Source organism: Lithobates pipiens, unplaced genomic scaffold (genome assembly GCF_037356315.1).
Source record: "Lithobates pipiens isolate NorthernLeopardFrog02 unplaced genomic scaffold, aLitPip1_a1.2 Scaffold_23, whole genome shotgun sequence".
In the NCBI taxonomy this organism is placed as follows: domain Eukaryota; kingdom Metazoa; phylum Chordata; class Amphibia; order Anura; family Ranidae; genus Lithobates; species Lithobates pipiens.
In genome coordinates this window covers 214,216,617-214,230,742 of record NW_027507785.1, presented here as the reverse complement: position 1 = coordinate 214,230,742, position 14,126 = coordinate 214,216,617, and the positions used below count along the sequence as shown (strand labels likewise).

The 14,126-nt window shown below is 41.7% G+C and overlaps 1 protein-coding gene across 3 annotated transcripts in view; it reads left to right on the top strand.

The window, feature by feature from the left end:
* CDC14A (cell division cycle 14A) overlaps positions 1-14,126 on the top strand; it is a 188,035-nt gene that overhangs the window by 35,149 nt on the left and 138,760 nt on the right. For all 3 annotated transcript variants that reach the window (XM_077452824.1, XM_077452822.1, XM_077452821.1), the window contains exon 3: positions 8,016-8,091. In XM_077452824.1, the coding sequence (XP_077308950.1) occupies positions 8,016-8,091 (76 nt within the window). The remainder of the gene's footprint in view (positions 1-8,015; positions 8,092-14,126) is intronic.

Below are 14,126 nucleotides of genomic sequence, written 5' to 3'. Positions count from 1 at the left end.
GACCACCCACACTCGGATTATCCGACAAAACGGTCCGATAGGACACATTCCGTCGGAATCTCCAACCGTGTATACAAGGGCTTAGAGTTCAGCTTATCATAAATAGGGGCAAACACAAAAGTGTTGCGTTTATAATTTTGCTCAGTATATAGATATATACCGTATATCTATATATATCATTTTTTATTTGGGATTTCTGTGCTGTGAATATTAGATTTTAGTAACTGATCCCTATTTTGTAGGGCCATTGAGTAATATTATTACTTAATTAGAACATACCTGTCCCTGTTTTTAAATATGTTCTTTATTACACAAAGATATCACTGGTTGATTTCCTCAGTAGCACGGAAAAGAGTTCAGGCAGAGCTCTTATGGCAAGTTTATTTTGCAGTTAAAAAAATAAAAATAAAATGTCTGTAAAAACCACACAGTCATAGAAGCAGTCCTGGAAATGAGACCGCATTGCAGTACCTATGTTGCTTATAGAATAGATAGTAAAACCAGAATTTGTAAATGTTAAGGTTTCCATAGATATAAACAGGATCCTTCTTTACTTTCTGTGCCTTCCATTTTACACAAATGAGATCTTTTTCTGTAGGGAAGGCAGCACATTTCAATAAGGGGGACGTGCAGTCTTCTGGCATGTTGTACAATAAAGTTGAATTGGTACCAAGAACAATGAAATCATTGGAGAGAGGCACAGGAGCTGTCAATGAGGATCTGTTTGTTTCAAATGCATCATGAGGCTAAGATCACAATTTCTGTGATTATAATTGCTTGAATTATGAAATAGGGTAGCGACTAAAACATAAAAAAATAATAAAAAATAAATAAATAAAAGTACCAAAAATGGGACAGATGTCTGGTGATGAGATTTTGCTTTTCTACCTCCTGCTCAATATAGCCCAGCCACAAATACTTGTGACAAATGGCCAGGCTGGGGGTTTAGGAGCCCTGACACCGTTACAATGACATTCAGAGATATGCAGTAAAAGTTCTTGCAGTCGTTTGTGTTCCGTAGAAACCCAAGGTCCTAATATAATGGATTTTCTGTGAGAAAACCTATGAATCTGTCATTTTTCTTTATTTGTATGGTACACTTGTTGTAGGAAAGCTGGGTCTCATTTTTCAAAGTGTCTTTAATAAAAAACTGTCTAGTGCCCAAAAGCAAGCAATCACATTCAGATTTTGAGTTGCTGACTGTCATTTATCAATGTAGATTATGTTTATTTATTTTAGGGCAATGCAAGAAGTTCTTATCAGTAAGATTATTGCTCTGTAACTCCTTATTTATATTTCACCAAAAAGTGTGGATATTGAAACAATCACATTTTTTTAATTTTTTTTATGATATTTAAGAAAGTGCATCAAGAAAACCTTCATAGAAACATTTAATACCCTGTACACACGATCAGACGTCCCGATTACAAAATCCGTCAGATTTTTTCCGACGGATTTTGTCCAAGACTGGTGTTGCATACACACGGTCCGACAAAGTTGTCAGAAAATCCGATCGTTCTGAATGAGGTGACGTTCGTTGCGTACGACGAGACTACGTAGAGGCTAGTAGCCAATAGCTTTGGTCTCGTAATTTGATCTGAGCATAGGTGGCACTTTGTCTCTACAAACGATCGGAAAAAGTCCGATCTGATTTTTTTGTCGGAATATTTTAGATCCTGCTCTCAAATTTTTTCTGTCGGAAAAAGTCCGATAGAGCCCACACACGATCGCATTTTCTGACAATATAATCCGATGGGACTTTTTCCGTCAGAATTTCCAACCGTGTGTACAGGGCATTAGAGCATAGAACACCTGTCTAAAAAATCTAAAAATGTCTGTACCAGATCCTTTTTTTGTTTGTGAGAATGTGGTGCAAAACCTTTTTTTTTAATCCTTGGTTATGCCTAATAGTGAAAGATATTAAGAATAAGGTATGCTCTTTAGTTGAATATTGGGATGAACCTTTCTTAAATGTTAGGCCGGAATCATTCAAAAAGGCCCCAAGTTTGCATTATTACTCCAGGCTCTTTTTTACTTAGCAGCGCCTATGACGTTATTCAAGGTTCAGTTCACAAATGGCATGTTGTAATTTTATTTTTCCATGCATTATTTGCTATACTTTTTTTTTTATTATTATTATTTTTTTTTTTTTTTAGAGAACTGGGTTTTATAGCACATACCTATTGCATTTACTATTTGCACATATTTTTTTCGCAATTTTGTGACATTCTATAACTAAAAGTCAGTTCTAAAAGATTAGCACATGGGTGTTTGCTCCCAAATATAACACATCCTTCTAGCAAGCATTAACAGAGAGTTTCTGTGAGGCCCCTTTTACAAAGAACAGAAAAAGGGGTTATCCCAGGAGATACAATATAGATTCATAAAAGAATTAAGGAAATAGACATATCTCACCAATGCAGTATTTATTGTTGTAAACTGAGAGTCATAAAATAATAAATGGATGTAAAATATATAGAATAACTCATTTGTCTTTGTGATTTGACACCAATGCACATTTTTTCTTCCCATAAGCGTTATTTTAATAAGTCCACCAAAGCTGGTATTTTAAATAGATGCTGGAGAACTAACCGCTTGACCTCTGGAAGATTTACTCCCCTTCATGACCAGGCCACTTTTGCAATATGGCACTCAGTTACTTTAACTGACAATTGCGCTTTCATGCAACACTGTAACCAAATAGAATGTATGTAACTTTTTTCCCACAAATACAGCTATTTTGGTTATATTTGATCACCACTGCAGTTTTTATTTTTTTGCTCTATAAACAAAAAAAAGATCGACAATTAAAAAAAAAATGTTTTTTAATTTATGCTATAAAACATACCCAATAAACAAATAGAAAAATCTAATTTCTTCATAAATGTAGGCCAATATGTATTCCTGCTTTTCAGGAACCCAGAATCCATCCCGTCCCCCCTGTCAGAACAGAACTCTGCATTGTTTACATAGGCAGAGCTCCGTTCTGAGTCTCTGTCTGACAATCGCCGGACATTGAGTGCCCCGACGCCCACAAATTGGCTTCCACAATGAATAGTCATATATATTTGTATATTTACGTTATCTGGCGCACAGCTGCCGCCCTGTAGCAGTAAAACCGCTATAGGGCGTTCAGCAAGTGGTTAAAGTATAACTAAAGGCAAAACTTTTTGTTTTTGTTTTGAAAAGAAGGGATAGGGATTAGAGCAGCTGTCCATTTTATTTTGCTCTGCAGTCCCATTAGGGAGATTTGCCCTTTCTATTTGTCCTGTTTACCATTATCATGGAAAGTGAAAGTTAAAAGAAAATGCCAAATTTCCCCAGAAAAGTTAGAGGAAATCATCCAGTGGGGACACTAGTTCTGGTGAACTGGGGGTCCAAAGGGATTCCCTTCATATGTAGACATTTCCTCTCACTTCCTCTTTGGCTATGTTGATCCCCGCGGAGCAGGCGGATGACAAGTCCGTCTCCACTCACTGTGCAGGAACGGACCTGTCAGAGCCCCGGCTCCCCGTCGCTTGGCTGTTATGCCAGAGGAGCAGGAGGGGACGTGAGGTATCACCGCGATCGTCAGAACGAGAGCAATAATTCTAGCACTAGACCTCCTCTGTAACTCTCACCTGGTAACCATAAAAATTTTTTAAAGCGTTGCCTATTGAGATTTTTAGGTACCGTAGTTTGTTGTAATTCCACAAGTGCATGCAATTATAAAGTGTGACATTTTTGGTATCTATTTACTCGGCGTAACATTATCTTTCACATTATGCAAAAAAATTGGGCTAATTTTACTGTTTCGTTTTTTTATTTTCGTGAAAGTGTCCCTTTTCCCAAAAAGTTGCGTTTAAAACACCGCTGCGCAAATACCGCGTGACATAAAATATTGCAACAATCGCCGTTTTATTCTCTAGAGTCCCTGCTAAAAAAATATATATATATATATAATGTTTGGGGGTTCTAAGTAATTTTCTAGCAAAAAATATGGATTTTAACTTGTAAACACCAAATGCCAAAAATAGGCATAGTCATGAAAGGGTTAAAACCAAACACTATTAGACCCCTTTCACACTGGGGCGATTTGCAGGCGCTGCAGCACTAAAAATAGCACCTGCAAAGCGCCCTGAAACAGCCGCTGCTGTCTCGCGAATGTGAAAGCCCAGAGGGCTTTCACACTGGAGCGGTGCGCTGGCAGGAAACAAAAAAAGTGTTGAAGGAGCGGTGTATACACCACTCCACCAATCCTGCCCATTGAAATCAGTGGCGCAGCGCGGCTATACCGCCGGCATAGCGCTGCTGTAGCAGTGCTCTGCGGTGGTTCTAACCCTTTTGGGGCTGGTTTCTTAACCTTTTCTCGGCCACTAGCGGGGGTTAAAACTGCCCCGCTAATGGCCGAATAGCGTCGCTAAAACTCCTGCATAGCGGCGCTAAAAATAACGCCGCTTTACCTCTGACACCCAGGCGCTGGTAGTGTGAAAGGAGCCTTATGCCCCATACACGCTGTTGGATTTTTCAACGGAAAAGGTCCGATCGGATCATGTTGTTGGAAAATCTGACCGTGTGTGGGCTCCACGGACTTCAGAGCAGGACCTCAAATTTTCCAACAACAAAAAATCCGATCAGACTTTTTCCGATCGTTTGTAGGGAATTCCGATTGGACAACGTGCCACGCGTGCTCAGATCAAATTATGAGACCAAAGCTATCGGCTACTAGCCACAGCGTAGTCCCGTCTTAATGAACGAACCTCATCATGTTTCCCGAATGATTGGATTTTCCGACAACTTTGTCCGACCGTGTGTATGCAACACCAGTTTCGGACAAAATCCGTCGGGAAAAAATCAGACGGATTTTGTTGTCGGAATGTCCGACCGTGTGTACGGGGCCTAGACCCCTTTCACACTTGGGCTCTTTACAGGTGCTACAGCGCTAAAGATAGCGCCTGCAAAGCGCCCTGAAAGAGCCGCTGCTGTGTTTCCAGTGTGAAAGGCCCGAGTGCTTTCACACTTGAACGATGCGCTGGCAGGACGCTAAAAAAAGTCCTGCTAGCAGCATCTTTGGAGCGGGGAAGGAGCAGTATATACACCGCTCCTGCCCATTGAAACCAATAGGGGCAGTGTGGCTATTCCGCAGTAAAAGCGATCCGCTAGCGGCCGAAAATCGCTGCAAAAAAGTGCGGTAAAGTGCAGCTAAAAATAGCGGCATTTTGCTGCCAGTGCAGCCACCGCCCCAGTCTGATAGAGGCCTTATGTAGTTACAACAACATCTTAACCCTCTAACTGCTACTTATGCTGGACAGATTGGTTTGATAAAGTAAGTTGAAAAATAACAGCATTACCAACTGGGTCAAAGGGTGAAAATAAAGAAAAAAAGGGCTAAAAAGCACGAATGCAGCCACAACATGTAAGAATTGGTAAGCAGCAATATATTTGTTTTTTGGGTTTAGTAGTGCTTTGATGGAAGTAATAGAAGCTTCTCTGACGCACACTTCTTTAGAATACGAGGTCCTTGGATCTCCCTCGGGACTGTCCCCTGCTTATTCAGGTCAAACAGTTGGACACCTAAGTACAGGGACATTAAAGTCGGCTGCTAAGGTTTACAATATGTCAAGGCTGCGGCTCTCCTTTCCAGAGGCTGTGATTGGGCCTCGATGAGAACAGTGACAGGTCTGTTTGCAGAGCCTTGGAGAATGCATTGCTAGGCAGTAAACATTCAAACAAAAGATAATTTACTAACACCACACAATAGGTCAGCAAGCCTCTCCACCTCTGATCCTGTTATACTTCCTCTTGTCCACTTCCACAATCCCTCTCATTTTTTCCACAACTCCTTTCAATGTCCTGTTTTATCAGTTTCCTGTAAGGTCCTTCCTACAGTATTAGAATGTCACCGTCTGCTAAGTAATGCATATCACATTCTGCAGTGCCTGAGAACTTGAATATTTCACTTTGCTGTTAATTGGATGACAATAACATTTTCTGTAGGTTTAATGTTAGGAAGTATTTGGATGAATTTTATTTTGGTGGCAGAAAGTTCTTTAACCACTTCAATACTGGGTACACCTTCCTGCCCAGACCAATTTTCAGCTTTCAGCGCTGTCGCAGTTTGAATGGCACTTGCGCGGTCATACAACACTGTACCCAAAGTACATTTTTATCATTTTGTTCCCACAAATAGAGCTTTCTTTTGGCGGTATTTGATCACCTCTGGGATTTTTATTTTTTGCAAAAAAAAAACTGTTTTGCTTTATGCTAAACAAATAAAATAAAAAACTGAATCTTTTTTGTTTCTGTTACAAATCTTGGAAGTTTTCTCCTTCACTGATTGGCCCTGATGGGGCTGCACTGACTGGCCCTGATGGCCACTGATGATGGGCACTAATATGCGGCACTGATGGGGCACTGATAGGCTGCACTGATGGGCACTGATATGGAGCACTGATGGGTACATATAGGCAGCACGGATGGACACTGATAGGTGGCACGGATGGCCACTGATTGGTGGCACGGATGGCCACTGATGTACACTAATAGATGGTACTGATGGATGCCAATCAGTGCCAAACAATAATGCCTGCCAATCAATGATTTCCATTGTGGGTACTGATTGGCATCCATGGTGGTCTAGGGTGGCATATCTGGTGGTGACATCCCTGGTGGTCTAGGGTGGCATAATTGGTGGGGACATCCCACGTGGTCCTGGTGGCGTCCCTGGTGGTCCAGTGTGGGCATTCTCGGAGGGGGGGGGGCTGTGCTGATAATCGATCAGCACAGACTCCCCGTCGGAGGAGCAGCCGATCGGCTCTCCTCTACTTGCTTATGACAGACGCAATTGAGGAAAAGCCAATCAACGGCTCTTCCTGTTTACACTGTGATCAGCTGTGATTGTACACGGCTGATCACGTGGTAAAGAGACTCTTTACCTAGATTGGAATTGCGGTGTGGCAGACTGACACAACGCAACAGCGGGCACCACGATGGTGGCGCGCAGCGGCTTGATATCCTGGCGACATCATATGACGTCCGGTCAGGATATCAAAACCACTTTTTTTTTCTATATGGCGGGCGGCAAGTTGTTAATTAGCAGTACATTCTGTATATTAACCACTTGCTGCCCGCCTATAGGCAAATGACGGCGGCAAAGTAGTTTCAAAATCCTGACTGGACATCATAGGACGTCCTCAGGATTTTGGGGCGCGCATCGCCACGATCGTTGTTGCGGGGTGTCAGTCTGACACCCCACAACTACGATCTCGGTAAAGAGACTCTTTACCACATGATCAGCCGTGTCCAATCACAGCTGATCACAGTGTAAATAGGAAGAGCCGGTGATCGGCTTTTCCTCACTCGTGTCTGTCAGACACGAGTAGAGGAGAGCCGAACGGCTGCTCCTCTGACAGGGGGGGTCTGCGCTGATCGATTATCTTTGCTTTTTTATTTTTCACTTGACCAGTAGAATAAAAAGAAGGTGCTACTGATTTTTAAGGTCCCACGATATTTTCACAAATGTTTATCAAAACAATATTTTTGCTAAAATCCACTAAAATCATGATTAGCAGATAAATTTTACAGATTTTTTCAAAATTCCTACTAAATACAAAAGCTTAACCTGTATTGAGTTAATAAATAACAAATATTTGTAACTTTTAAATTGCACACATTTTTATCATCTATCTTGAATGAGGAACAAGGTTGTGCTTTGTACAGTGCAGGACACATGAGAGTGCAGAATATCTTTAGAGGAATGCTAATGTAATATGTGTAAAGCACATGCTGGTTTAATATGGTTGTGATGTGCTCACTGGTTGTACAGCGCCATATAATATGTACTGATTTGCAGAATGTTTTGCTTCTTCTGTTCTCACACTGCCTTTATAATATCTTGTAAAACATAACCAGAGAGAACACCCATGCAGATTAGCCCATAACATGATTGAAGTGTAGTTATTTTTTATGTCACTCCTTTATTGCAGATAAATGTCATATGTGTGTGATAAACTGTATTGATTTATTCTTTTCTTTAGCTTCTATGCAGATTTTGGGCCCCTGAACCTTGCACTGCTCTACAGATACTGCTGTAAGCTCAACAAAAAACTCAAGGTAAGTCAGTACTTATTATTTTCCAGTGGTAAAAGGGATAGGTTGAGCCAGTTATTGCATAAAAGTACTCGCTGGAGACCGCTAAGGCTTAAAGGGGTTGTAAAACCAATTTTTTTTTAAATAATAGTAATGTCATACCTCCACTGTGCAGTTTGTTTTGCACAGAGTGTCCCCAGCCCTCCCCTTCTGGGGTCCCCCTGGGGCATTTTAACTGTGGGCACCTGGCTGTGGCTTTACAGCCGTGACCTGCTACATGTCCCAGATGATTGACAAGAGGGAGGGGAGAGAGGCGATTTCCCTTCCTGCACCAAAGGAAGTGACGTCAGGAGCCCAGACGCCGAAGGAGGCAGACTACGAGGGACCACCTAGCAACAGGCATTTAGAGGTGAGTAAAAATAAAAAAAAAATTCTCCAATTTCTTTAATTTTTTTTTAAGCACAGTAATACCCAGCAGCCCCTATTACTTACTTGAGCCCCATCTCTGTCCAGCGATGTCCACGACTGTCTCGGTTATCCAAGACTCTCCTCCTTCCTGATTGGCTGAGACACAGCAGCAGCGCCATTTCCTCCCGCTGCTGTCAATCAAAGTCAGCCAATCAGGAGTGAGGGGGGGTGGGGCCTGGCCACAGCTCCATGTTTGAATGGGCACAGGGAGCTGTGACTCGGCTCAGGTGCCCCCCTAGCAAGCTGCTTGCTGTGGGGGCACTCGACAGGAAGGAGGGGCCAGGAGCACAAAAGAGGGACCCGAGAAGACGAGGCTCTGGACTGCTCTGTGCAAAGTCACTGCACATATGAGGTAAGTAGAACATGTTTGTTATTTTTATTGAAAAAAAAAACAAGACTTTACAATCACTTTAACATTCTGTCCAGAGATGCCTCTTTAACTCATTTAACTCACTATTACGTATGACTTATTTGAGGTATTGAAATACAAGCACATGTAGAAATGGAGTCTTTGGGGTCAAAGTCACATAACATGGAAGAGAACCGAGTAAAGAGCTATTTAAAGGCCAGTCCATGTGAATAAATAAATACATTTATATATATATATATATATATATATATATATATATATATATATATATATATATATATATATATATATATATTTTTTTTTAAATTTATTTATTTATCTGTCATTTTCAGTTTTGGTTTCAGTTTTTGGCCAGGTACATTCTGCATTTCCACTTGGTGCACCGCTAAATAAATGAGTTACACTAAGGAACTTAAACCCCCCCATCAAAAAAAAATTGAGCCCACCCGTTCCCAATGTAATGCACATATGAATGTACACACTTGCCAGGAAAGCCTGTGTAAAAAAAAAACATGTTATGTAGCCCCGCGCTTGTCGGACTGAGAACAACAATTCTAGGACCATTATTTAGGTTTAACTCCAAACCGAAGACTTGTAGTGGCTTTGAAAGTGTCACCTATGGGCACCCACAATTTTAATGCTTGCCATGTTTGGTATCCTCATCTTTTATATTTTAACAGAACATTGAATAATATATTTGCCTTTATGTGCCCTAAAATTAAAAATATATTTTATTAAAAATTGGCGCTTGATATACATATAAATGTGTGACTACCACCATTTTATCCTCCAGGGCCTCTGCTTTCAGAAATTTTATAATATTTGGGGGTTTTACCTCATCTTCAATCTTAAAATTATTTTTTAAAACAATAATTGGGCAATAATCAAATGTTAACAGTCTTCAATATTCACCTCTTCCTTGTTCTGGAGTCTTCTGGAATCTTGTTTCCTGCTCTAGGGGGCCCTTCAATTTTTTTTATGTTGCAGCTATCAACTAGCTTGGGGGGGAGTGGATGGCTCGGGCGAATTGGGTTTTAAAATAAGCGAACAATACATGGCAATGAAAACGCTATTTGAGTTGCACTACAGTGTATTTGACCATATAGCCTGTCTTCTAGAAGACTTAACGTGGAACTACACTGCATCTGAGCTCCACAAACCAAGAATGCTATTTCATTTATTTTTAACCACTATAGCCCCGGAAGAATTTACCCCCTTCCTGACCAGAGCACATTTTGCGATTCGTCACTGTGTTGTGCGACGTGGCTCCCAAACTAAATTGACGTCCTTTTTTCCCCACAAATAGTGCTTTCTTTTATTGGTATTTCATCGCCTCTGTGTTTTTTTTTTTTGCACTATAATCAAAAATAGCGACAATTTTGAAAAAAAAACCTCATTATTTTTTACTTTCTGCTATAATAAATACTTTCTGCTATAATTTTTTCCCTCAGTTTAGGCCGATACGTATTCTTGTACATATTTTTGGTAAAAAAAAGTGTTTATTGTGTTTAAAAAAGTTATAGCGTCTACAAAATAGGGGATAGTTTTAGAGCATTTTAATTACTATTTTTTTTTTACTAGTAATGGCGGCGATCAGAGATTTTTATCGTGACTGCGACATTATGGCAGACACATCGAACAATTTTGACACGTTTTTGGGACCATTGGCATTAATACAGCGATCAATGCTAAAAAATTGCATTGATTACTGTAAAAATGTCACTGGCAGTGAAGGGGTTAACCACTAGGTGGCGCTGTAGGGGTTAAGTGTGTCCTAGGGAGTGATTCTAACTGTGGGGGGAGGGGCTGTGTGTGACACATCACTGATCAGCGCTCCCGATTACAGGGAGAGCTGATCAGTGACATTGTCACTAGGCAGAACGGGTTTGTTTACATTAGCATCCCCCCGTTCTTCCTCACCGTGAGATGATCGTGGGTATCCGCGATCATGGTGACAGCATGCGCACGCAAGCCGCCTTTTAAAGGGCAACGTACAGGTACGTTAATCTGCCTGTATGTGCCCTTCTCCCGCAGTATATCTGCGTGAGGCAATCGGGAAGCTGTTGATATTCAGAGCAAACCCCCCCATCCATCCATGTCGTCATGCTTTTTTTTGCTGAGAATTCACTTTGAACCCCCTCCCTCCTTAGAATTTCTGGCCGTAGCCATGTTGAGTGAGGGCAGGTGATTCATGTAACATCCTGGAATCCACCTGGCCTTAGCTCAGGCATGCCGACAATAGGCTGTGCTTAGCTGAGAAAGCCCCTCCTCCCCTCCTGAAAACTCCTGGGATGTATGGCATAGTTTGTCTAGGCCTGGAAACCAGGAAGTACTGTATTTATCGGCGTATAACACTCGTCGGCGTATGACACGCACCCCAAGTTTAGGAGTGAATTTTAAGGAAAAAAACTTTTAGGAGGGAAGTTTAAGGAAACAAAACTTACATTTAAACGCCCATCAATGCAGCTTTATCAGTGTCCATCTGCAGCCTTGTCAGTGTCATTTGCAGCCTTGTCCATCATTGCACCCTTGTCAGTGTCATATGCAGCTTTGTCATGCAGCCTGTCTATCATTGCAGCCTTGTCCATTATTGCAGCCTTGTCATGCAGCCTTGTCCATCGTTGTCCCCTTGTCAGTGTCATTTTCAGCCTTGTCCGTTTTATTTTCTGGTTTTATTTTTAAAAATGGCGCCACTGAGATGTCCTGTGTATCTTGGCGGTGCTCGGTAGTTCTCGGCCACCGAGAAGGGCCGAAGGCCGCTGAGAACGACTTAAGGCTCCCAAAAGCCGCCGAGAAGGGCCGGAGGCGGGCAAAAGCCGCCGAAAGCCGCCAAGAAGGGCCAAAGGCGGCTGAAAGCCGCCCAGAGGCTCCAAAATAGTGGAGGATCGCCGTATAACACGCACCCGCAATTTCCCCCTGATTTTAAGGGGAAAAAAGTGTGTGTTATACACCGATAAATACGGTAACTGAAGAAATGTAAAAAAAAAATTAAAAAATAAAATAAAAATGTAAAACAGGCAAATATGATATACTTTCCTATCTATTTACTAATGCTAGCAGCACAAGTATTAAATATAGTCAATGATGATTGAGAGTGAAGTTCCATTTTTAATAACAAGCTTTATTGCTGCATTGAACAAAACAGATAAACTGGTCTTTTTTCCCAGGCACCCTGTATACTCCATATTTACTCTTGGCATCATATTATATTGACACTGCTTGTCAGATAAAATCTCATGTTACAATGATGAGGTCAGCAGTCACAACTCCTTTACTGTACATCTCTGCCGACTGTCATCTGATGATAAATTGGGTCTCTTCTATGTTCGGTTGCTCATTAGGGAGTATACTAATCTTCTTATTAGAACACAGGACAGGTTAATGCTGGGGTCACTAGGCAGGGTTTAAAGCCGCTGTCACAACTCGGTGACCTGACATTAACTTTTGCCATAATTGATGACGCCTGCTTAGCTGTACAAACTGTATGTTATTTCCCATTAATGAGTTTGCTTGGCTGTCTCCAGGAGATGAACTGGCAATAATATGGACACTATTTTAGAAAGAAATAATCCAGCGTTCCCTTCCCCCCATAGTGTTATGTGCCTCCTCCTTGCTTCGTCCTGATTGTGCAAGGAATCTGAGATCCGTGTGCTCTGTACAAAGGACAAGTCTCTGCGTCCCGGCAATGAAATCTGAGGAGAATCCCTTTAACAGGCTTGCTAGAACCAGCTCCTAGCTAGCAAATACTGCTGAATACAGAACCTTTTGTCCACTGCGGCACCTGCTGTCATTTCAGCACAGGCTGGGGAGAATAGATGTCCCTTAACAGGAACATAGAAAAAGATTCATTTTGTGTACAAAATATTCCAAGTTATAAGTTGCTGGTGTTATTGCTTAGTACAGGCTTTTCAGGCACCTGCAGAACCTGTTAAAGAGCCAATATTCAAATTCCATTATTATCTGATAATATTCTATGTTTAAAGTAGCATTAAACTCTTGTTAACCGGTTCAGAACTGCCCTATAGCAGTTCTACTGCTACAGGGCAGCTTCTGTGCGTAGGATCACGTATATACCGTATCTGTGATCTGACACTTCCGGGTAGGGGGACACATATGCGTATAATGACAGCGGGAGCTGATCTGCACGTACTGTGGACTTGATGTCCACCGGCACCTGCTGATCGCGAGTAAAGACAGAGAACGCCGGTCTGCCTATGTAAACAAGGCGGATCACCGTTCTGACAGGAGGGAAGAGATGGAGTTTGTGTTCCTGCAAAGGAATAAATTCCATCTCTCTCCTCTAGAAAAAGCACCTCCCACAGTACACTAAAACACTGGCAAGGAACACAATTAACCCTTTGATTGCTCCGGATTTGGGGGGGGGGATTTACTAAAGCTAGAGCACTCGGAATCTGGTGAAGCTGTGCATGGTAACCAATCAGCTTCTAATTTCAGCTTGTTGAATTAAGCTTTGACAATAAAACTTGGAAGCTGATTGGTTTCTATGCAGAGCTGCACCAGATTTTTCACCATGCAGGTTTAGTAAATAACCCCCAGTGTCATTAATACAGTTACTTTTTAGCACTGATAAGTGTATTAGTGTCACTGGTCCCCAAAAAGTGTCAGTTAATGACAGAACGTCTGCTACAATATCACGGTCTCGCTATAAGTTGCTGATTGCCTCCCTTACTAGTAAAAAATAAAAAACAAATAAATAAAAATATGACATAGTTTGTAGACGCAATAAAGTTTTCTGCAAATCATTCAATAAATGCTTATTGGGATTTTTTTTTTTTTTTTACCAAAAATATGTAGCATAATACATATTGGCCTAAAATGTTGAGGAAATTACAGGCATACCCCACTTTTAGTAGCAGCTATCAGCCTGTGCGGGTTTTGCTCAGCCGGCTCTCGGCTTCAAAGTGAAAGTGATGTGGCAGCCGCATAGCTGTTGAACACTTTAACAGAGCCGGCAGGACAGTGCCCCTCCTGCTGGCGGCCCCCCTCCTCCCGTGGTTTCTGGGCTGTCCAATGCTCACCGGTGCCTGGGAACACAGCCGGCGGCAGGGGGAGAGAGATCACAGTGAGATTACAAGCCCCTACGTGTGACATATCGCCACAAATGTCAGAGTGAGAACAATAATTCTAGCACAAGAGCTACTAGTTAACTCCAAACTGAGCTGTAAAGGCTTTTAAAGCGCCACCTATGGTGATTTTTCGG